Source organism: Phasianus colchicus, chromosome 25, assembly GCF_987193195.1.
Source record: "Phasianus colchicus chromosome 25, bPhaCol1.hap1.1, whole genome shotgun sequence".
NCBI lineage: Eukaryota > Metazoa > Chordata > Aves > Galliformes > Phasianidae > Phasianus > Phasianus colchicus.
Genome location: NC_143460.1, coordinates 986,114 through 1,009,391, shown reverse-complemented (window position 1 = coordinate 1,009,391; position 23,278 = coordinate 986,114). Strand labels below are relative to the sequence as shown.

General features: G+C 54.0%; 1 protein-coding gene and 1 long non-coding RNA gene across 2 annotated transcripts; one reads left to right on the top strand and one right to left on the bottom strand.

Annotated features, from left to right (window-relative positions):
• Positions 1-10,528: 10,528 nt before the first annotated feature.
• On the bottom strand, positions 10,529-12,676 carry LOC149915026 (uncharacterized). The gene is made up of 3 exons (XR_016459857.1): positions 12,188-12,676; positions 11,552-11,722; positions 10,529-10,920 (listed from the first exon to the last, which is right to left on the bottom strand). It is a non-coding gene; the product is annotated as an uncharacterized LOC149915026 (long non-coding RNA).
• Positions 11,953-22,098, top strand: PRELP (proline and arginine rich end leucine rich repeat protein). The gene is made up of 3 exons (XM_031605931.2): positions 11,953-12,152; positions 18,426-19,386; positions 20,713-22,098. The coding sequence occupies exons 2-3, from the start codon at positions 18,441-18,443 to the stop codon at positions 20,889-20,891; spliced, it is 1,125 nt and encodes a 374-aa protein (XP_031461791.1). The 5' UTR covers positions 11,953-12,152; positions 18,426-18,440; the 3' UTR covers positions 20,892-22,098.
• The last annotated feature ends 1,180 nt before the right edge of the window (positions 22,099-23,278 follow it).

Sequence of the window (23,278 nt, the reverse complement as noted above, 5' to 3'; positions counted from 1 at the left end):
GCAGCCACAGTGAGCATCAGGACGGGATGAGGGTTGCCATTGTCACCAGGGGCAGCTGCTGCAAAATGAAGGGAAGAGGGAAAGGGAAGAAATTATGAGGCTGTGGTGGATTGCTTTGACATCTTCAGGTTTCCATTGGAGCCAGAGGAGGCCAAGGGCCACACGTGCTGAGGGGATCTGGCTTCAAATGGGGAGGGAAGGGTCAGGGAGTGGAGCTGAGGGTTGGAAATGCAGTGGAAGCTGCCTGCACAGCTCTTGCACTTCCAATGAAAGGCACAGCAATGCCCAGAGCCTGCGAACACCTGACCTCCCAGCATGTCCCTGATGAGGGGTGAGAAGCAGATGTTAATTACTGGGTGCCAGTGATTGCATTAACTGGGGAGTTATCAGTTGCCCTGAGCTGCTGGCAGCAGCTCTGGAGGGAGGAATGAATGTTTGCATCTCCAGGCAGTAATTGCAGCCAACTTTCAGGCCCAGGGGAAATAGCAAAAGCGTGGGGAGGTGAGAGATGGGGAGGTGAGATGCAGGTGGTGGTGCTTGCTTCCAGCCCTGCTCTGGGCTCTGGTGCTTGCTACATGCCAAGGATGCTGTAGGCTGGACTACATCAGGTGGGATTTGGGTTCTCAGCTGTGGCCAACAGATGTGTGGGGTTCACGAACTCGAATTGGCTGTGGAAATCCTTGTGTCTACATCTGAGGGTTTTCAGGGCTCTGCAAAGCCGGGAAGGTCCAATGGTGTCCCATAGGGACCAACGTGTTTACTGGGATTCAGGAATGCTGTGGATGAGGAAGGAAATAGCACATGCACAAAATCCTCTGTGGATGCAGAACTGGGAAGATTTGCAAATACCAATGAGGACAGAGAGGTTAGAAAAATCTGCAAGAAATACAAAGACCCAGATTGGGAAATGAAAAGCAAATCCATCTGGAGGGGAGTGGAGGATGGCAGCAACACAACGTGTAGTGGATGCTGCAAGCTGTTTGGAGTGGCCAATGTAGGACAGGCACTCAGGGGTACATAACACAGTGGCAGGAAGGAGCAGGAGCCCCTTGAGCTGCCCCTGCCCCCGGGTGCATGCTTACTGCTACTGAGTGAGTTGGAGCTGCAATCTGCCCTCCATAACCAGAGGGGCCATGAGCTGAGCAGGGGCTGAGTGGGTCAAACTGCACATGTAGGAAATATCCATTCCCATGGCTGCTCTGCCAGAGCTGGAGTGGAGCTGGCAGTGGCAGATGCTTCGATGGGTGCCCTGGACCATCCCCACCCCTTTGGGCAGCTCCCGGGGAAAGGGGCCCCGTGGGCACAGGAGTGGGGAGGCTTTGCTGTGATGGATTAAAAGCAGATTGTTGGGACCTTAATGGCTCTGCCATAAATCCCTTCTTCAAACGCTGTATGAGAGCAGGGAAACACTGATGTTCCCAGAGCTCCCTTGCTTATTAAACAACCTAATTAAGTGATTTGATTAAATGCAGGGAAGTCTTTCTGGCTGCCCAGGTGCTTCATAGCAACCTGGGATTATTGAGACTCATTCGAGAGATGCAAAGCTCCAAGAGCAGCTCCTGCCTCGTCGCTCGGGGGCTCAGCGGCTTTGCAGAGCTGGCAGCAGGGTGAGTCCTATAGAAATTCTGCTGCTCAGATCTTCTGAACAAAACCACAGAGTGCAGAGGGATGAATACCCACGGAGGAAGAGGGGGAGATGAAAGGGAGTGGGGTGAGCGATTGGCACCCATCGCTGTGCTGTGCTCCAACAGAACCAGCACCACATGAGGCTGCCAGCTGCTGCTAGGGGCTCCTCAGGGCTGTGATAATGCTGATAATTAATAGCAACAGTAGTAAAGAGAGCTGGTGAGCTGGAGGGAAAGAGAAGTCTAGGCTGCAGAGGGAGAGTGGGAAGGAGCAGCATGAGCAACAGACGTAAGGAGAGAGGAGGCAGTGTGACCTCTGCAGATACACAAATTACTCAGCTCCTTTTGGCTGCATCAAAGACTTCTGACTCACCAGCCGGGGGATTTAACCCCTGGATCCTGGGCTGTGCTGGCTGCTCCAGCCCCTCCCCTGCACGGGAGCATTTTGGGGTTCCAGGTTCCCCCTTCTCCTCGAGGCTCTTCTTGTCTCCAGGACTTGGGGAACTCATTATGGAGGTCCGGGAACTGGGGAGGGGGATTTGCCCTGGCAGATGTTCCACACAAAGGTCCAGATCCCCCTGCCTTAGCCCAGCCCCAGCTTTGCCTCCACCAGTCCAGGAGCAGTGATGGGGGGCTCCGGATTGACTCCCCTCCCTGCCCTCCCTCTCAAAGGGGTTCAGCCATTGGGATAAGAACTGCTGTGAGAGGAGAGGGCTGAGCACAAGGCAGCTGGGAACAAGAGGGAAGAGACAGGAGATAAGGGGTGGAGCTCAGATAGGTGGAAAATACAGGAGCCATGTGATTTATTTGCCATTTCCCTTCATCTCCTTTCTTCCCAATTTTCATCATGGTTTGTGAGGAGTTTATCTTGAAGCTTGTGTAACAACTGGACTGTCTCCACATGCAGACGTAGTTTTGGAGCAGAGCAAAAACCACACAGCCAGGGAAATAAACCTGGAGCTGGAGTGCATCCATGATTGATAACCTCAGCTCAGGCTCTCTGGGGTCTGTGTGAGCCCAGCTGGGACTTCCACCAAGGCAAGTTTCATTATGAGATTCCCTGTGCTGCCAGGGGAGGCAGAAGCCTCCGTGCTGCCACCACATTGCTGCTTCATTGTCGAGCCTCCGTGCTTCTCTGCTTTAAAGAGGAGTGAGCAGCAGTTTGTGCTGGACAGGAGGAAGGTTTTCGGTTCCACTGGAAAGGCTGCACATTCTGATTTTTTTTTCTTCTCCACTCCAAAATAACATGAGAACAAAAATAAGAAGTTTCTCGTAAAACTGTGCTTGTTTGGAGCTGCAGGAAACATTATTTTTCAATACGATCAGAATACCTCAGTTCTATTTTTATTCTCAGTAAAGCACTTGGTGGGAAATCAAAACTCTGATGTTTCTGGGGATGCGATGTCACCTGTGGCTGATGCTGGGTGCTCCCCCAGGGCTCTGTGTGCTGGCAGCTGTGGTGGCACAGGGCACACAGCCACAGCCATCCCCTTGGCACCGCCACCCGCCTTTGTGCCAAAGGTCAGGCTGAAGCAAGCGGATTAGGCTTTGACTTTGCTGCCAAAGCACCCCTAGCTCTGACCCCTGAAATGGGAAAATGGGGAGCCCCAGTGTCTGCAGAACTTCAGCAGCTCAGTAGATGCTGGTACCCCAATTTTGGATCTGAGGTTTTGCTCACCTCCCCTTCTGAGCAGCTGCCATGGCCAGCAGCTGCCTGTATTTCTGCTCTGTCCCTTTGCACAATTTGCTCTTTGCACAGCCAGGCCTCAAATATTTGGGTGATGAGTGGCTGGAGAAAGGACTGGGTGAGGAGTCCGTGTTCTGAAGCATTCCCAGCTCTCCCAACCCCAGCGATGATCCAGGGTTAATTATAACCCTGCTCTTCCTGAGGAGAAAGGAATACCTTTATGGGGGGATGTGAGGATATAGTCTCTGGAGGATCAGTCCTGGAATGTTTTTGGAAATCTGATGCTTGCCTTCAATGTACACAGCTGAGGGGTATGCAGAGCTTGTGAGGAAGAGTTAACTCTTACCTGCAAGTAAAGAGAGCAGTGGGGCTGGGTCTGTCCTGTGTCTTGGGCAGCCAGGTGGTCTTATGGTCCAGCACGTGAAAGGAAGAATATGGGAAAAGTCAACCTGGAGAGAAAAGAAACCCCTCTCCAGTGGGATCTGCCTTCCCTGAAAGAGCCTGAGAGGAGAACATGGAGCCTTTGCTTGCGTGGGGAAAATCACAAGGCAGAGCAGCCTAAGTGCATCCGAGTGGTCCCAGCAGTGCTGCAAAAGTGGCTGTGGTTCAAGGGGAGAGGGGAAAGCTGACAGGAGGGGAGGTGGGGAATAGATGGTGGGACGTGGGGGCTGAAGGGGTGTGGGAGTGGAGGTTGCACCAGTGGGAGCTTGGGGTATGACGGGATGCGTGATGCAGACCTTCATGAGGAGCTGCAGGGGGAACGGTGCCTGGTGGGGTTTGGCACAAAGTCACCAGGAGAGAGATTGAGTCAACCTCCCTGGCAGCTCTGAGCAGTTAGAGAAATGAGCTGAATTTATAGCTGTAATATTTGGAGCCATTTCTGGATATCTCTGGGGTTTTGATGAGGCCTGTTTGCTACTCACATTCCGCCAAGCAATATAGGCAAATCCGCACCGAGTGTAATGAGCAGCAATAGAATGGGGCCGCTGAGATTGCTTCCCAGCTCAGGCTGCATCCATCACCCCCAGCCTCCTATGCTCTGCTTTCACCTTCTCATTACACAAATGGTATGGAGCTGGGGATTGCTGCATGCTCAGTGCACAGCAAGGGACTGCGTGTAGGAAATGTCCCCAAGTGGGACGTGCAGCCCAGCCCCCAGCTTGGGATGTCTCGTGTGCCTTTGGCAGCTGTTGCAGTGAGACTGTTGGACATGTCTGTTGCTCAGGCTGAGGTTTTCCAGGGGACAGCTGAGCAGGCAAGGGGCTGCTGTGTTGGAAGGGACAGTTGTCATTCTGCCCATAATGCACTGTCAGGTCATCATAGGAGGAGCATATTTATTAAGAAGCAAGACCAGCACCAGGATGTCCCCAGCCATGCCTTCTCCAGCTGGGGCTGCTTGCTGGGAAGGAGCAATTCTTACCCTCCAGGTCCATCAGCCTTAGCCCACATCACCCCAGTTATTGTCTCTGAGGCCACTGGTGGAGCTGGGGGTGGGAGCAGTCCCCCAGGCACTGCCGGGCTGCAGCACTTTGACCCCCCCACCCTAGCGAGCAGCCAGGCTCACAGTGCAGCTGATGTCATGTGAGGGAAGCAGCCGGCTGGCTCCTGCCTTTGGAGAGGAAAAATACTGGGCAAGGAGGAGGAGGCAGGGATGAAGGCCAAATCCAAGGGAGGGCTGGAGGGCCAGATGCGGCTCAGGTGTTTCCTTTGCAAACAGCCAGCAGTGACGCCTAGACAGGGCAAGGGAGGTGACAGAGGCTTTGGGACAGTGCTTCAGCTGGTGGGGAGCTGTGTCACCTGCATGCCAACAGCTGGGTAATCCCTCCAGGGGCATAATGCATCACCTGAGAAGCAGGCAGATGTCTACCACAGCTTGATGGCTCCTTTGCTTCTGTGTCCCCAGCACTTTTCTGCTCACTGGAATGCTTGCTCCCATTGCTCCTGCCGCCCCGAATGACAGCAGTCTCCCTACACGCGGGCATCCCCTCACATATTTTTCATGTATTTATTTAAAACCCCATGGAGCCATTTGGCCTGAGCGGCATCTTGTGATGATGGGTCCCACCAGCTAATTGTGTGCTTGGCTTGGAATATTTGTGTTTATGGTTTCCAGTGTGCTTCATTCCATTGAATCACCGCCTTGTTCTTATTCTGACCAACACTGCCCACTTTTTCAGCTCCAAGCTGCCCACGGGAGCCCCCATCCTTCCCTGCCACCATGGGCTGTGGCACAGTGCCCTGTCCCTGCCCCACTGTGGGCTGCAGTGTGTCAAGCAGCATGAAATGCACCAGGGAGCACAGTGAGCTCCTGTCCTGTGTGAATAGCAAGGAGCACTGTCCTCTTTTATCAGGAGCTAAATCAAGTGTGCCTGCTGGAGAGCAAGCAGCTGCACAGCTTGTCTCAACTGACAGCAGCTGTGGGATGCCAGTGTGGGACCATCTGCAAAGTCTGCTAGAGCACGTGGCACTGCAGAGAGGATGTGGGGCAGTGTGTCCACCCCACAGGCATGCCATGGGGCTGGAACTGCAGGCCACCCCTTCCTGGGTGGGAGGGGATGGAGGGGATGGTGGGATGGACACGGGGTGGGTGGTGTGGAGGGGCTGTGGATGGGCTGTTGGGGAGGATGCTGGCAGCTGCTGGGTCTGTGTTTGCTGGGCTGTTCCCAGTGCTGGCTCCCAGAAAGCTGCTAATGGGGAGCAGACGCTGCTGCTGCCTTCACGTGGCAGGGGCTGGGGGGGGGTTGACGTGCATGTGGGGCTGGTGGGAGCAGGAGGGCAGGTAGAGGGGGGAAATCCTCCCCATTTGAGGTCTCCAGGCAGCAGCAATATCCCAGAGCCCGTGAGGTCTGTGGTGGCACTGGGGACTGCAGAGCAGGAGGAGGTGGCTCCCAGCCACCCAAGCTCCTTCCAGGAGCTGTCTAAAGCATTTCCATGTACTTTTGGGTGTCTTCTGAAGCATCTGGGTCTGAGATGCTGCCTAGATCACATGAGCTCCCTTGCCTTGTCTCAGGGACGGGTAAGACAGACACTGTGGGGTTACTTGGTCATCTGCCCTTGTCACTGTGCCTCTCTGGGGATCCATTTGTGCCATAGCCCTCTTACAGAGAAGGACAGTGAAGGTCCCCACATCCTTCAATTTATCCCCAGGGGTAATAAATTGCTCCCCTGGGGATTTAGGGCTCTGCAGCCAAAAAAAAAAAACAACAGCAAGAGGTGAAATAGACATTGGTGGGGCTACTGGTCTGCTGGGGCTGGGTAGTGCTGCTGCTGCTGCTCATCCTCTGCTCAGCTGCCAAGTGGTTTGCTCCCAGCTTGACATTCATATGAGTTGTGCTGTGAAACCCATCACATATAGTTCAGTGAGTGGTCAAACCTCTTCTAAAGAGCAGGGAGAGGACGTCCTGGGGCTTCCAAGGTTTGGAGAGGTGGAACAGGGTGTACTGGAGCTTGGTAGGGTATCTTGCAGACCCCAGGGATGTGGGAACACATTGTTGTCTTCTTGACACCCCCGGACACATGCCTCAGTTTCCCCTCTGTTCAGTGGCGGCCCAGTGGGCAGGATGGAACCTCTGGAATGGAGCAGTGACACTGAGGCAGGGTGGAAGCAGCAACTTCCTCAGAAGCAGCCCTAGGTTATGAGCCCCAGAGCCTGGGGTCACTTTCTCTTTGTTTATCTAAAATATCAGCCCTAATGTCCTTTCCATACTACATCCAGACAGGGAATGATGGGGGCCATTTTCCACGTTCATGGAGGCTACTGTCAACCCAAGGCAGCTTGGAAAAATGCAGCTCTTGCTCAGGGGGAGGAAAGGTCCTTGTGTCCTGTGCGCTCCTCGTGCAAACCACTGTTGAACCAGCAGCGAACTGGGCCACGAACCCCAGGAGAGGAGAGGACACGATGGCAGGGCTGGGTGGGGGTGCGCCGGGGAGGGGCACCATGGGGCAGGGAGGGGGCCCTGGTTGGTGCCCCGCAGCTCCCAGCCCCCGGCACTGCGGCTGTGAGCTGAGCACGCAGCAGCACTTGGCCCCGCGCCGTGCCCCGCTGCCAAGAGCTAATGAGTGGCTGCTCGGCCCTGCAGAAAAAAAAAAAAAGGGGGGGTTTGGACTTCTCTCCCTCAGAGAAATGAGCTGGATGATTTAATCCCTGAGAAATGTGAGGTCTGATGAATTCTGTATCTCCTCCCTGCACTTAAAGCAGCCATGAGAATAGCCCAGGAGATGTGGAATGGGGAGGAAGGGGCTGGAGGTGCGCTGGGGGGGCTCAGTGGTCACAGTGCAGATGGAGTGGAGCTGACAGCCGTGCCGTGTCCACCACCAGCTATGGGCCAGCCCCACTGCCAGCTGTGTGTAACATGCAGCAGGGATGGGGTCCTCATGAACTGCGATGCCACTTCCCTTCTGCTTTGATAGCTTTGAGCCCTTTCCTGCATTTTGCCTTTTACTTGGCAACAGACCAACTCTTCCTCAGGCTGTTCCAGCAATGAGTTTGCTAGGTCTCAGTCCCCTGGGGAAAGCACTGCTCCATCCCCACGGGGTGACTGCAAGCTCAGCACCGGGGGTGAGACAAAGCTCAGTGCTGGGCTGTAAAGTACTCGTGCTGCTGTACGTGTGCCAGCTCCCCCATGCCAAGGCTGAAAGAGGAATAACAATAAAACCTTGGCATTGCTTGGGAAATACTGCAGGTTGTGTAAAGGAAAAGACAGCTGGTTTAGTGTGGAGCTCCCTCCTGCCTCAGTTTCCCCAGGCGATGGGGGATGCAGATCCACTTTCTCTCCTCCCTGCATCTTGTCCCATAGCAGGGCAAGACCGACTGCCGGTGCTGTCCTGATCCAGTCTGGCCTGTTCCTGCTTCATCACGTCTCTGGCAACAGCCAAGCAGGAAGGGGTTTACGGCTGCAAGTGAGAGGCATTGGGGTTTGCATTCCTTCTCTGCGTCAGCTCTGGTGGGGCTGTGGGACAAGCAGCTTGCAGGCATTTTCCATTCCCTAACCCTTCCCTGGCTGCCGCAGCGCCTGTGCTCAGGCACCCAACTGCTGAGGATGATCCTGAGAGGTGATTTGCCTGTAAATTTAATGACCAAAACAGCAGCTGTGCTCAAAACAGGATTATCTCTTGTTTTTCCTCTCTTTCTTTTTAAACACCTGGTTGGGGCAAAGGTCAGCTGGCTTTTTCAGCTGTGTTTCTCACTTGGAATCAAGGGCAGCTCGTTCTTTCCAGCCTGGCTCCATCTGCCTATGTCTGAGCGGGTGGAGCAGCATGTCCTGGTCCATGGGGTTTTTGCATCCTGGATCCAGAAGCATGAGACGCTCAGGGATGGATGCGGGGGCCAGGCCATGCTTGGAAGGCAGCAGTGTTTGGGCTGTGCGTATCTGTGAGGAGATGATACCAATTTCCTCCACCTCCATCCCTCACTCTTTGTTGTGTTGACTGAAGTGACCCAATCTCCCACCCCAGCCAAGCACTGGGCCAAATCTTTTTGCCTCTACAGCAATTGGGACTGGGAGCTGCTTTGTTTGAGGGGCATTTCGAACACCTTCCACACATCCCCTTTGCAGCTGCACTCACAGAGTGTGTTTCTAAATGTTTGCTGGAGGTGGAGATGTAGGCATGGAGCAGCCGTGCTCTGCCCAGCCCTGTGTGCAGCCAGGGGAGGAAGCACATCCCGCAGCATCCCAGTGACGGGAGAGCAGGATCTGTGCATGACAGAGCAGCATACTTTTCCCCTTTGCTCACTTCCACCTCCAGAGCTTTGTTTGTAGCCATATGTTTCTCCTGGTGATGCTTTTACAGCCTTCTGACTCCTGGGAATAAGCTCTATGGTGAGTCGGCGGGGGTGGGGGGGTGACATAGCTTAGTTCTGCAGGCTGGTGGCAACACCGTGCACTTCACACAGAGGTGCTGGTGGGGTAGCCCCAGGGGAGCTGCAGCTCAGCGCTTCCCTCGTCCCTGCTCAGGACTCCTTCCCATGACACTGGGTCACCGCAGCAGCGCCCATGGGAGGGGTGGACTGGAGATGTGACTGCTCAGGCCGGGTGCTCAGCGAGGGCAGGCTGCTTTGACGTTGTGCACAAAGCACGCGCTGATCCGACCCACTGGCCGCAGGGGCAGCTCGGATTTCCTGTCTTTATTTTTTCCCTTTCTGATTTTTTTTTCTTCTTTTTTTTTTTAATTTTTTTTTTTTTTTGAGCTATCCAAGGGGAGTTTGAAGATCTGGCTGTCAGAAATGCCATTAATCATCTGTGTTTGTACAGCATCGAACGGAGCAAAGTCTTGGCTTGGGATGGGGCAGCCGATGCTGTCATAACATGAAGAATAAGCATCTTCCTCTGTTCTAGCCATTATCTTTGGGCATCTCAGGCTGTAGCATGGGGAAGAGGAGCCCAGTCTGGGGTCAACTCTTTGCTTGTCAGTGTTTGAGAAGTCTCTTGCACTGCAAAATTCTACTTCTACACCCTGGGGCTGCTGGCTCTAAATGGCTTTCACAGAGTACTCTTGCCACAGATTTCCTCAGACCCCCATCCCTAGCCCCTCTCTGCCTTTGTTCCCCCTGTGCATGCTGCAGCTCATGCCCCATCCAGGCGCAGCCTCGGAGCTCACAGCAGAGCTCCCTGCTCTGCATGGAAGCCTTCAGCAGTCGCCTGCTGCTCTGCCTGGTGGGGACAGGCTGTTCTCACAGCCCTGGCTCTGCCTGTTGGTACTTTCACACTCAGACATTTCCTCCCCTACCTCTGCCAGACCAAAGCTGTTGCAGAGCAAACGCACGAGGGAGGGCCAGAAGCAGGATGGGTAGGGGCATCAAACAAAGGAAGGTGGCACCAAGGATGACCAGAGCCAACAAAACCCATAGAGCAGGCATGCTACTGGCTGCCCTCCAGCATCCCTTTTGCCTGTAAGAGCTGGGGAAGTTTTCTCTGCAGCCGTGCCATAAGTAGAGCACGTGGCAACCAGGGCTGCAGCTCACAAACCAAACCAGGGCAGCTTTGAAGGTGGATTCAGAACTCCATGAGAAATTCCTGCAGAAAGAAAGCTCAACAAAGTCACTTGGCTGAGAGTAAAATTCAGATTTGCAGGATTTTTCTACAGGTTTTTGTTCTTCCCAGGAATGGGAGCTATGCAAGCAGCTTCACAGCTCTTACAGTGCAGTGGATAGAGTCTGGAATGGGAGACCTTTCCATGCTGGGCTTTGCAGAAAAGCTTTTGTGTGAGAAGTGCCCCTGTTCAGTGCCTTAGTTTCCCCTGTGCATACCTCAGTGCTCAGCTGAGTATGTATTAGGTAACAGGAAAAAAAGAAAAAACCTAAACACATTAAAAATAGCCATGCTCGTTTCGATTTGGAGACTTTCAACTATTTTTTCAAAGCAATTGGTGTTAATCTCCATGCTGGAAAACAGCATATTCTTTCCATATTGATTTTGATCTTTCTCCAGCTGGCAAACACGTCTCCATCTCAACCCTTTGTTTAAGCAACATGAAGTACCAACATGGCTTCTCTTTGTGCCTCTTCGGTGTCCTGCATGTTTTGGGGCATCCATGTCACTGGGGCATCGCACTCCCAGGAATCAGTCACCAGTGAGACCCCAGTTATGGGGCAAGGAAAAAGCCACTGTGCTGGAAACAAACAGTCAGAAAGGCTGCAGGGAGCCCATGGCCAGACGGGGAATGCCAGCCAGTGGGAGCTTTAGGGAGGGTCTGACTTTGGCTGTTTGAAGCTTACTGCTGATAGCCACCATCAGCCAAGTGGGGCAGTGCAGTATCAGCCCCTCCCAGGCAGCTGCCAGTGTCCAGCAGGTTTTGGTCCGGGTTTTCTTTAAGAAAAAACAGCTTTTCCTGACCCTTCCTGCAAATCCACGTGGCTGGAGGGAGGATGAGGAGCGTGGGAGCCCCTGCCCCCCCAAACCTGAGTGTTGCTTGGGATGGGGATGCTCATGGCCTGCTGTGCCTGTGGCACTCCTTGCTTGGCCCCATGCTATTTCTTAGCACAGTGAATATTCACCTGGAGCCCCTGGGAGCAAAACCATCCCCCGGGCACCCACCAGCCAACCAATCCCTGCAGCCCCAGCACTGAAGTTCCCCAGTATGTCCCCTCTGCGCAGAGCAATTTTCCAGCCCAGGTCCTGCAGAGGCTGAGGGTAAAACCCCACAGCCCTTCACCCACGTCCCACTCAGCCACCCCGCACCGCCACAGCTCTGCTCCTTCCTCTTCACTGAGCATCATTGGGATTTCAATTAAAGTTCTCACCTTGAGCGAATGAAACCAGTACCAGTTTTATGATGCCATCCTCCAGACTGGGACTGGTTCCCTTCTGCAGGACAGAGGGCAGCTGTGTGTCCCTGTGCCGTGTCACTGCCTCGCGTGGGACAGCTCTGGGGATGGGTGGCACACGCAGAGTCCCCGCGCTCCATGCTCCCTCTGTAATCAGAAGCACAGCTGGAAAACACCAGCCCAACCGCACGCTCTCGGAGCAGGGGCCGTGGCAAGGGAAGGGCTTATTGAAATTATTAATTAGCTTTGTTTTTAAACACGGGCTCCGAGCAGCCTCCGCAGCAGAAGGAATTGTTATTAAACGCCAGCCCTCCGGCAGGCAGGCCATGTGTGCGGAGCCCGCAGCGCTTGGCTGCCAGATAAAGACGTTATTGTTGTCATCTCGCCTCCATCCCAGCCCTCCGCCTCCCGCGCTCCCACCCACCCCGCGCCCGCGGTTCCCAGGAACAAAACCCCCGCGCAGCGCCGCGCGCTCGGCCAACGCTCGCTCGCGGAGAGGAGGAGGAGGAGGGAGGCAGCCAGAGGGAAACTGCCTTGGGGATTAATAAGAGGCAGGAGGAGGGAGAGGTGCACGCAGGTAAGCGGTGGGCAGGCGCTTCCCCCGAGGCACACCTCGCCTTGCCCGATGTCCCAGCCTGGACGCTGCACTGATCCACGATGCTGCCCTCTCCAGCGTCTCCTACATGCACAGCAGCATTCGCTGCTCTTTTTCTCTCTCTCCTTGTTGTGTTTTTTTTTTTTTTTCCTTTCTTCTTTCTGTTCTTCAGCAGCTGGAGTCTCTTTTTCCTTCACTTTGCTCTGTTTTTGTAAGAGTTTTGCTCAGCGTGGTGCAGGCTAGGGGTTGAGGGCTGAAAGTAGAACTAAATCCCGCGTGTGACAGCGTTGTGCCTACTGCCAGGTGCTTTCTGTGGCAGCTCCCAACCACACGCCGGCTCAGTTCTCCAGCTGGGTAGAAGTGCTGGAGGTGGACAGGGGACTGCTCAGCCCAAGCCGTGCCCAGGGCGATCCCCTGCCTGGGAAAGCAGCCCGGAAAGCGTTCAAGAAGGGGGAGAGGCTGAAAGGAGAGCGCACACCTCTGGAGTCGGGACTGCTCCCAGGGAACCTCCGTCACTCTGTGCGTTGTGGGCACCGGGTCACTGAGCTCTGGGTTTGTAGGAATGCGGTGGGGGGGCTGCTGCAGGGTGCTGCTCCCGCAGGAGGAAGGCTGGGATTGTAGAGCGAGGTGAGATGAGGCAGCCAAACAACATCTAGGTGCCTCAGGAGCAATTTTCAGCACCGTGCACGGTGGTTGAGCTTTCCTACCCAATGGGCAATGTCTGTGCCCGGAACATGCAGCCCACTCCCGGGGCACATAACACTGCCTTTGCCACCTCATTAGATGGAGCAGCTTGGCTCACAGCTGGCTCTTTGTGCCTGCTTCAGCAGGCAAAGGGAGAAAGCAACGAGGCAGGGATGCTCACTTAAATCCTGGAAAAAAATTTTTGGTGTGCAGAAGAGATGATTCGGTTTTACACCAAACCTGCCCTTCTTTGCCTTTTTGAGAGCTGTATGCTTTTAGGAAAAGAAAGAAAGAAATAAAAGGATGAAAAACAGAAATTCATCCTCTTGGCAGCCGAATGCAAAGCACGCAGCATGTGAGGGCTTGGAAACTTTCCTAGGAGCTGTGGGCTGCCTTATGTGGTGCTGGGCTGCAGCATCCCATAGCATGGGAGAGGGCCAGTTCCTGGCTGCCCCTTCGTGCTTCAGGGCAATGGACTCGGTGCTCCCAGCAGGAGGGATGGAAGTATGGCTGTGGGAGGTCTGCTCTGCCTTGGGAAGAGTCTGGGAGGAAGGGATGAGGCAGAAGGAATTGACAAAGCATCAGAGAGTGTTTCTCAACGTTTTACAAAAGTGGAGCTGGCACGATGCGTCTGCTGGGAGGGGAGTGGGGTGTGCATGGGGGTTTGCTTCTGTGGGTGCAGCATGGAGGTGTGCGGGCTGAGCCAGGAGCAGCCTCAGGGCACACGGTGTGGGAGGAGGAGGAGAAGAGAGGAATTGCTGAGATTGAGGAAGCAGCTTTCTGCCTGCGTTGCCTTCTCACAGACCCTCCCAGGGGGAAGAGGTCGTGGCAAACACAGTGAGCTTTTCGCAATGAGTCTGGTGACTGTGACACAGCGGGGGGAGCACTCCTGGCATGTGGGGGCACATGGGCTGTGCATCACCATCCCCACATCCCGCAGTCTTCAAGCTGAGCCCACAGGCATTGCTTGTGAGCCCATGCTCACATTTGAGCTGCTCTCCAGCCGGACTGCAGCTGGTCCCCTGGGACACCCATGTTCTGCATGGCCACATGAGAAGAAACGCAGCACTGATCCCAGCTGGACCAGCAGCCCACAGCTTGTCTTTTGGCTGGGAAATTGCTGGGAAAGGGCAGGCAGGGCGGTTGTTGTATCACTGCTCTACTCTGCTCCCCAGGCGCCTCGGGAACGTGCGGGTGGCAGCGTGTCTGCCTCCCTCAGAGGACAGCCTGGCACTGTGCACTGTGGTTTTCCAGCATTTCCAGCACTGCGGCACTGCTGGATAAAGAACCCCCTGTTTTGGTTAAAGCTGATCAGATCCAGAGCCTTGCAGAGAGCTAATGGGCTGTTACGGAGACTGGAGGTGAAGGGAGACCAATAGGGATTCTTTGCTGGCTCCTTTTGGCTATTTTAAAGTCACTATTTCTTGTTCTGCTGTAGCGAGCAGGTTCCCAGGGAAGCTGGGGGTATTTTCCAGCCTGGGGAGTGGAGGTGAAATGGGAGATGGAGGCAGCAGTGGGAAAGTTGTGAAGGGAGTGGGGCTATTGGCAATGGGCTGGAATGTAATGGTGCAGCACTCGAGTCTTTGCCCTCACCTTCCTAAACACAAAAGGCCCCCTTTATTCCTCCTGGAACCTCCACAGGAGGAGGGGTCCCACAAACATCTGTCCAGAGCCTGCTGCTGCTCTCTGTATACTCAGCTGCTGCAGGAGGCAGCCCCAGGGCAGGAAGCACCTGAGAGAGAGTGATGTGATTTCTGCCTGCCAAAAATCTCCCAACAACCTTTACAAAGCTCCCCCCTCTCCCAGAGGCTGTGATCCTGCACCAGTTGCTGCGCTAGCAGCAAGCACTGCTTGGGAGCAATGGGCTGGTGAGATGCACCAAAGGTAAACTATTTGGAAAGCAAACACCTGTGTTGTTTGGGGATGGAATTTCCAGCTGCTGTGCTGAATTTTTATTGGTTGTAATGGGATGACTGAGTGCACAGCTGTCTCTTCTTGGGAAAAGCTCCAGGCTGGCATTTGTTGGAAGCTTTGCCATAACTCCAACCAGGGTCTTGTAGGAGATGCTGGTCTTGCACCCAGGCCGTTCAGCATGGCTCAAGAGACACCTGAACTGTTAAAACTATTCACGAAATGGGTTTGCAGTGAGCAGTTGGTTTCCTGAAGGCATTCATTGCTTCATGATTTAACTCCATTCCAACTGCAGGAATTCCTCGGGGGGTACCCAGGACCTGTGCATCAGAGAGCAATGGGGAAGGTAGAGCGAAGGCATCTGCAGAGCAGATACTGCTACAGATTCAGCAGCCAGTGCTCATGTAGGATCAGGGTGTGGGATTTCAAAATCTATTTCTTGCATTCATGTCAGTGAATTCAGTGGTATAAAAGTCGACAAAGAATAGACTGCCAATGGTGCTGTGTCCAGGGAGAGCCAGCTTTGAACCTTCCAGTGTGCTGGAGGCAACTGTAAATCTTATGGCAGCCTCAGGCTTGTTGCAAAAAGCCTGGTTGATGATGTTTTTCTGGACGTGAGTGCCACAGGCCGTGAGCTGCTGCATGCAAATTGCAGGAGAGGGAGTGGGAGTGCTGCTTTCTATGAGTGGGATGGAAGCAGTGGGCAGACCGGCTGCAATCTGCAGGTTGCAGGCAGTACAGTAGATAGAAAGGTTTGCATCTGCCTGCTGACATTTTCCTTCTGCACTGACAAATGGCACATGCTGCTGTTGCTCTAGGGTCTGAATTTCTGGCTCAGACACTATTTCTGCTACAAGCAGAGTCCATTGACACCTGCGGTGATGGAGCCTCATGTGGGGGGGACAGCATGGCTGTGCGTGTGACAGCACTCATGGCAGGTGTTTTCTGAATGGGCTGAGAGCTGACTCAGCTCCTGAGCCTGATGTGGCAATGGAGCAACCCCGTCCTCACCCCTCGCGGTGATGTTGCCCCTGCGGCAGGGAGGAGCTGAATGGCTGCACCGCAGAGTGCACTGAACACTGTACTGCCTCCCAGACACCTCCTCCCTCCACCACCAGGCATCAGAACTCCCCCAGCTCCTCCAGGCTTTGTGGGTGTGAAAATCCAGAACTCAGTTTTGGAGCTGATGCAAAAGCCCGGGGAAAAGTTTGCGATACGGTGGGGGGGAGAGGGCGTGCAAAGGGGGACATGGCTGGGAGAGGAGCGGGATGCTGTGGGACCAGGGAGGGGCCTGTGTGTTGGGAATTTGCCTGTACTCCGCGGCCTGCTGTCGAATCTGTCCTCCAACAACACAGAAGCATGCACGTACATCCCCAAAGGGGACTGACTGCAATACTGCTGAGCTGAATATCTGGCGGTGTTGCTCTTCCCCTTCCCCCAGCGAGATGCCAGAGCTCTGATTGAAAACAGCAGGCATGGGAGCCTTGTAGGGTTAAACAGAGCCAGATGGGAGCGGAGTGAGACAAAAAGGAAAGTAACACAGGCAGGGGGAGGGCGGGGGGTGGGAACAGGGTTTTTTTTCAAGGAGAAAGTCAATTACTTTGAGCCCCAGGAATGCATGGGATTGCTTCAAAGGGAGGAGGGCTGGCACAGCGTCAGGGGCTGGAAGCAGCACCCACCAGAATTGGAATGGAAAGGGGGCTGTTATGCTGGAGGGGACCTAGGCAGGCATTTCCATGCCAAGAAAAGGCAACAGGAGGGGGTTTGGTGGTGAGTGCTGCTTTTGCTTGAGGCAGACTGATTTGAGCTCCAGCATCACCAAAGCCTCCTGCCTCATGCTGCTATCCCAGCTGTGATGTCTCCCACGGCATCTGCTCAGTTAGCTTGGGAGATCCATTCTCTTCTCTGTCTCATCTTCCTCCCCACCCTCCTCCCTGTCTCCCCACTCTTGGTTCCCCTTCCCACCCTGACTCTGCCCAGCTCCTCCATCTGCTTTGCTTTGGTTCATCCACCTGGGCTCCATTCTCACTGGAGTGCCAAATGCCTTTGGTAGAAGCCTGACAAACACCCCCAGGTATCTGCTGCTGCACAGAAAGTACAGAACCTGGCCTGCTCCAGCTGGCCTGGGGAGCATCCAAAGTACCTTCTGCACTGGGCTTTCTGGGGAGCTCATCTGCAAAGAGCTGGATTACTCCATCCTCCAAGCTGTCAGCTGGAGAGCACCCAGCAAAAATCTTGCAGGGAAGGTTGCTGCTGCTGTTCCAGGCAACAGGGATGGGACAGAAAGCCTCTGTAGGCTTAGTAATAACCACAGAAATTAGGATGTGGTTGAGAGGGAAAAGTGGGGGATGTGAACTGTTGGGCTGGTGTCCAGGAGGGGCTCCCAATGGCTACAGATAATCAGAGACCTCGTCTGATCCCTCTAGATCCCCCACTGCAATTGAACTCCCCCTAAATTACCAGCCCAGCCTAGCACCCTGCAGTGGGGCAGGGGGTGATGGATCAGTTATTTGGGTAACATAGGGAGCCATATGGCAGAATACCTTCAGTACTGCCCAATTGTAATCTTGCAAATGTCCTTTTTTTATCACACAGCCTTGGAAATGGGCCGTCCTGCATTAAATCCTGATCCCTGAAGCACAACACTATCCATCTTCACTGCTCTGCTAGCTGCTGCAGGCCTCCTGATACTGTTGCTCAGCCAGTTTGTTGCTGAATCATTGATTTTTTGGCTCAAGAGCAAAATTAACCCTAATCCATCAGGGCCTCTGAAAGGGCAATCCATCCTTCTGGAAGAAGGGTACAGTGAGGCTCCCAACCCACACTGGGGACATCTGCCCACCACTGGAGATGCTGCTTATTGAAGCTGAAGGGATGCTGCAGTTCAGAGCAAGAAAATGTCCCCTCCTGTCCCACCTGCTCACCTCTGCACTCGTCAGGGGATTTCTGCTCTCCCTGCCTGTCTTTATGACCACTTGTCTCTTGCCAGAATTATTGCACAGTTTCCTTGCAGTTTTAGGACACCTGTGTAACTCTCTTCCCTCTTAATGTAGGGTTAACTTGATCTCATTTCTGTGCCTTGTGTGTAGGTGACTTTTCTCTCAGCTGTGTTTCGTTCTTTGAAAAACCAAAAAAGTAAAAAGTAAAAACCAACCAACCAACCACCACCACCACCAAAAAAAAAAAAAAAAAAAGAAACAAGCCCACCAAAAACCCAAATGAAACAGAATAAAAAAGCAACCCCCAGTGGCATAAAGCTGAGCCAGAGGAGATCTCAGTGAACTCATGCTTGGGAAAGGGGTTGGATGTAAAAATAACTTCCACACGGAAGGAGAAAAAATAGCAGGTTACTGGCAGAGTAGTGGAGTAACTCCTGCTGCCAGAGACTGTGGTGATGGGAGACGATGCAGAACCTAAACTGGTCTCTTCACACAGAATGTGATGACGCACTGGAGCAGGTTGCCCAAGGAGGCTGTGGATCCCCATCCCTGGAGGCGTTCAAGGCCAGGCTGGATGTGGATCCGGGCAGCCTGGTCTGCTGGTTGGTGACCCTGCACTTAGCAGGGGGTTGGAACTGGATGAGCACTGTGGGCTTTTGCAACCCAGGCCATTCTAGGATTCTATGATTCTTCCTAACCCACCTCTTCTTGTCTCACTTAGGCAAACATCTGGACCATGAAGTTGGCCTTTAGCTTGCTTCTCCCACTTGTTCTTGTGCTGATCTCAGAGGTGAGCGGGCAGCGGAGGAAGCCTCCACGGAAACCCACCCGCCCACCTCCTGAGCCCATCGAGCCTGTTGAACCCGTGGAGCCCACCGAGCTGCCCCCACCCCTGCCGCCTGGCCCACCCTCCATCTTCCCTGACTGCCCCCGAGAATGCTACTGTCCCCCAGATTTCCCCTCTGCCCTCTACTGTGACAGCCGCAACCTACGGAAGGTCCCCATCATCCCATCCCGCATCCACTACCTCTACCTCCAGAACAACTTCATTGATGACCTCCCGGAGGAGTCCTTCAGGAATGCCACGGAGCTGAAATGGGTCAACCTCGACAACAATCGCATCCGGAAAGTGGACAGGCGGGTCCTGGAGAAGCTGGAAAACCTCATCTTCCTCTACATGGAGAAGAACCAGCTGAAGGAGGTGCCTGCCTTCCTGCCGCCCAACCTGGAGCAGCTGCGCCTGAGCAGGAATCAGATTTCCAAGATCCCTGCTGGGGTCTTCAACAAGCTGGAGAACCTGGTGCTCTTGGATCTGCACCACAACAAGCTCAGTGATGGAGTCTTCAACAAAAACACCTTCAAAGGACTCAAAAATCTCATGCAACTCAACCTTGCCCACAACATCCTGAGGAAAATGCCGCCTGGGGTGCCCAGTGCCATCCACCAGCTCTTCCTGGACAGGAACAACATCGAGGACATCCCCAGTGACTACTTCAAGGAGTTTCCCAACCTGGCGTTCATCCGGCTCAACTACAACCAGATCTCTGACAAAGGGCTCCCCAAGAACTCCTTCAATCTCACCAACCTGCTGGTGTTGCACCTAGCTCACAACAAGCTCACCAACGTCCCTTTCATCAGCCCCAAGCTGGAGCACCTCTACCTGAACAACAACTCCATTGAAAGTGAGTCATGTTGGCCAGCCGGGAGAGATTTGGGAAGCAGATAGATTGAGAGATGGCAAGCGTTTTGTTCCAAAGGGCATTTTTCACCCGTCTGTACATGAACCTTTCAAAGGGGGGGATGCAGTGGTGAGATGAGCTCAGGTTTTACCGTTGGCAAATGAAGGTGGGTTTGCACAAGGTGAAGGATGACCTATGGATGAGGGTAGCAGCAGAGGAGCAGGGCTGAATAACCCTTGGAGCTGCAAGGCTTTTCTCATTCGTTGCCATGGGCAGATGTTCTTAGGGGCTACCTGTCATTGAAACAGTTATTCCCCAGCAGGGTTCAGAAATAGGGCTGCTCAGAAAGGAGTGTCTGTGCACATATTTTAAGAACTGATGCCAAATACACAGTCAAGATGGTTAGAAATAACCCAGATTAACTCTCAAGCAGAGCCTCACAGAGGAAGGAACAAGGAGAACAGGGCTGTGATGGAGGTTGTCTTGGCAAACCAACCGGGGCAGTTTCACACCGCTCCAGGCAAAGCATAGTGACTTAATGGTGCTGGCCTGTGAAGTGTGTAAACACAGCCAGCACATTACAGAAGAAGACAGAGAACCGTTCCTGGTCAAGCCAGATGTTTCTGCTTTTAGAGGTCCAGTGACCTGTCATCCTTGATATCTGCAGGGGAGCAAGAATGCAGCACTCCTGCCAGAAACCCTCTGTGCAGTGGGGAAAGAAAGCTGGGCTCTCATATTTCAGGCTCTGGTGAGGGCTTGGGGGCTACAGGACCTGCACAGGGAATACTCATTTGTGAAGCAGCTGCTGGGCAGGACACTGGTCCCAACAGGTGATGTGACACAACACTTCCACATGCTGCAGTGTTTGTTTATTGGGCAGTGACTGTGTGTGGCTTTACCTGGCAGAGCAGTGTGCTGTCAAGGAGGTGTAAAAATCATGGACTGGGCACTGGCTGCAGCATCAGGAAGGGGCAAGGCAGAAGCTGGCTTCTTATTTGCCGAGCACCGACCATGTTGTGGGATGTGGTGATCCCTTTTATCTCTAAATTGGCTCTCTGTATTCCTCACCTTGCTTTGGCTGAGTGACCTGCTTCATTTCTGAACAAAAGCAAGATTTCTCTCTTGCCAGGGTGTTTGGGCTGCACCCTGTCTCCTTGCAGGGGCTGGGGATTCTCCCTTTGATAGCAAAGCAAACCCATTTTGGGGTGACCCTATGAAGATAGGGACAAATGAATGGAAGGCAGGGGGATAGTTCTCTAGCATTCCACCCTGCCTTCCTTTTACTCATTACCTCTAACCCGTGTCCTTCTTCTCCTTCTCTCCCTGCAGAAATCAATGGGACGCAGATCTGCCCCACCTCACTGATGTCCATCCAGGACTTCTCCCCCTCCGACCTGGACAGCGTGCCCCGGCTCCGGTACCTGCGGCTGGACGGGAACCTCCTGAAGCCCCCCATCCCCTTGGACCTGATGATGTGTTTCCGCCTCCTGCAGTCCGTGGTTTTCTAGCCCTGCGTGCCTCTCCTAGGACTTGGCTTTGCACAAAGACTCGAACCCCATCACGTTTGACACTCGGGACCCTCTTTGCTTCCCTCTTCCCTCGCTCACACCCTGGCCTCTCTGTTCCTCTCATGTCCCCTCCCTCCCCCCTTTCCTTGCCTGCAGTGGCTTCTGTGTCCCCGGGGGTTGTCTGCAGGACAGCATCATGTTGCAGCAGCCGTCCCAGGTCCCAGCATCAGCCAGGGCTGCATGGGGGGTTGTCACCGTGCTGTCATCCTCCTGTCACCCTGCCCAATCCCGCCCCCCAGCCTGGCCCTTTGCCAGCACTGGAGCTGTCTCCATCTCTCCCCTGGACCTGGCAGAGTTTGGGGAGGGTGGGCTCGGTCCTACCCAAAGCATCTCCTGATGAAGCTGATGAGGAGGCTGTTTGGGGAAGGGATGGCACAGGAGTGAGCGGTGCTGCAGGACAGCAATCACACAGCCCTGTGATGGAGCTATTTCAGCTCAGAGCAGCAGTATTCTGCACAAACACCAAACCCAAACAGCCACGAAAGCCCGAAACCCGAGACTGGCCTATCTGGGGACAGCCGCATCTCTGCGCTCGGGGCTGCAGCACGCGCTGAGGCTGACTCCCTGCTTTGGGAAGCGCAGCCCTCCGTCCCCGCACCACCTCCCATCAATCCAAGCGGGTTCTGCGGTCACATCCAACCGACGGCGGCGGAGCGGTGCTGCGGGTCCCAGCCCGATCCCGGGGCGTTCCCCCGAGGTCCCGCGGCCGCCGCCCGGTTCGGTGCGCGGGGTGCGGGCTGGGACCGCCGGGCAGAGCCGGCAACGACATCTCGTGGCCGTAGCCACGGCCCGGGGCCGGGACGCCGTCCTCCCGCTGCTCCGCAGCCTTGCTCTCGGGGCAGCGTGGCTGAGGGCAATTGGGCAGGAGATGGTTGGCGGGGGTGATCCTTCCCCTGCTGCTGCCTGTGGGGTTGCAATACACTCCGTGTGTTCTGCACCCCTGCCCCGATTGCAGACCCCCCCCTCCCCCCCCGCATCCTGCCGCCCCTGTGCTGAGATGCTGACGTGGAGAACATCTGGGCTCTGCTGGCTGGGTGACCTCCGTGCCACTCCCGCCCTGCTCTCCCCTCCTCCCTGCACCCCCACCTCCTGCAGGTTCCACTCTGTCGCCTTCTTGGACCGAACACGCGTCTGGTTTTGCCTTGTGTTTTTTTTTTTTTGTTTTTTTTTTTTATTTTTTTATTTTATTTTATTTTATTTTATTTTATTTTATTTTTTTTAAGGAGAGGAAAAGAAAAGGGAAGAATTACTCTTTTGGAAAAGCTGTTTTTTTATCCCCTCTTCTCCCCATTTCCACATGTATCACTTCCCTCTTGGATAGCTGTGCCTGCATATATAGGGTGTCCGGGTTTAGAAGGATTACTCTTTTTTTTTCTTCCCGATTCTCAGGATTTACATTTGAGGAGAAAAAAAATCCAATCAAAACAAATATAAAGCAATAAACCAAAGAAACCAGCCTTGGTATTCATCCCCCAAAGTGACCCTTCTCTGGAGTGAGCATGGACAGGCACTGTGTTCCACTCCCCAGGAAGGGGTGGGGATGCTCCCTGCAGGTGCCCTGCATGCACCAGAGATAGGAAGGATCAGCAAACTCCCATGATATTCAGGATTTTTTAAATAATATGAGTCTCTCCAAGTCTTCCTCCAATGGGCTTTGTTGGGTTTGACAGGTTTCAACCTTAGACCCGGAGACCCTATGTATATATTTATATATAATGTGTATATATACTGGTAGACTGTACAGATATATCTAGAGACATATGTAGTTCTCAACTGATTTCAACTTAATGGTGTTTTCACTCCTACTCTCTGCAGCAGTGAAAATAAAGTGATTCACAAGGGACCTAGAGCCATGGTTGTCTCTGCATCTTCTTTGTTGCACGGGAGCAGCTCCATTTGGGAGCACAGGGCAGCCCTCCAAAATGCTGGAGCTTGTCTGATGCTCACCCAGGGCTCTCCTCTACCTGTGGTGATCAGGTTTCTGGAGCTTGGGCCTGGCCTAATAAACAGTTCTGCTAATTAGGAATGCCCAATTTTGACTGCAGTTCCCAGGGCTGTGGATGCTGGGTGTTGGGTGGCTGTGGATGGGTGTTGTTGTCCCTGCATGGCTGCATGCACTGCATTGGGGTGGGTTGTCTTAAACAGGGACTGAGCTGCCCCTCCTCACTTTGGTGCTCCCAGGAAAGCCAGACAAATGTCTTTGGGGTGAGTTTGCCCCTCAGGTTGGCACAGGTGGACTTTGAGACACATAGGGAAAGCATTTCTGACACATTGCAATAAGCCTGGACCCCCAGCGCTGTGGTTGTGCGGGTTGCATGTGTGTTTTC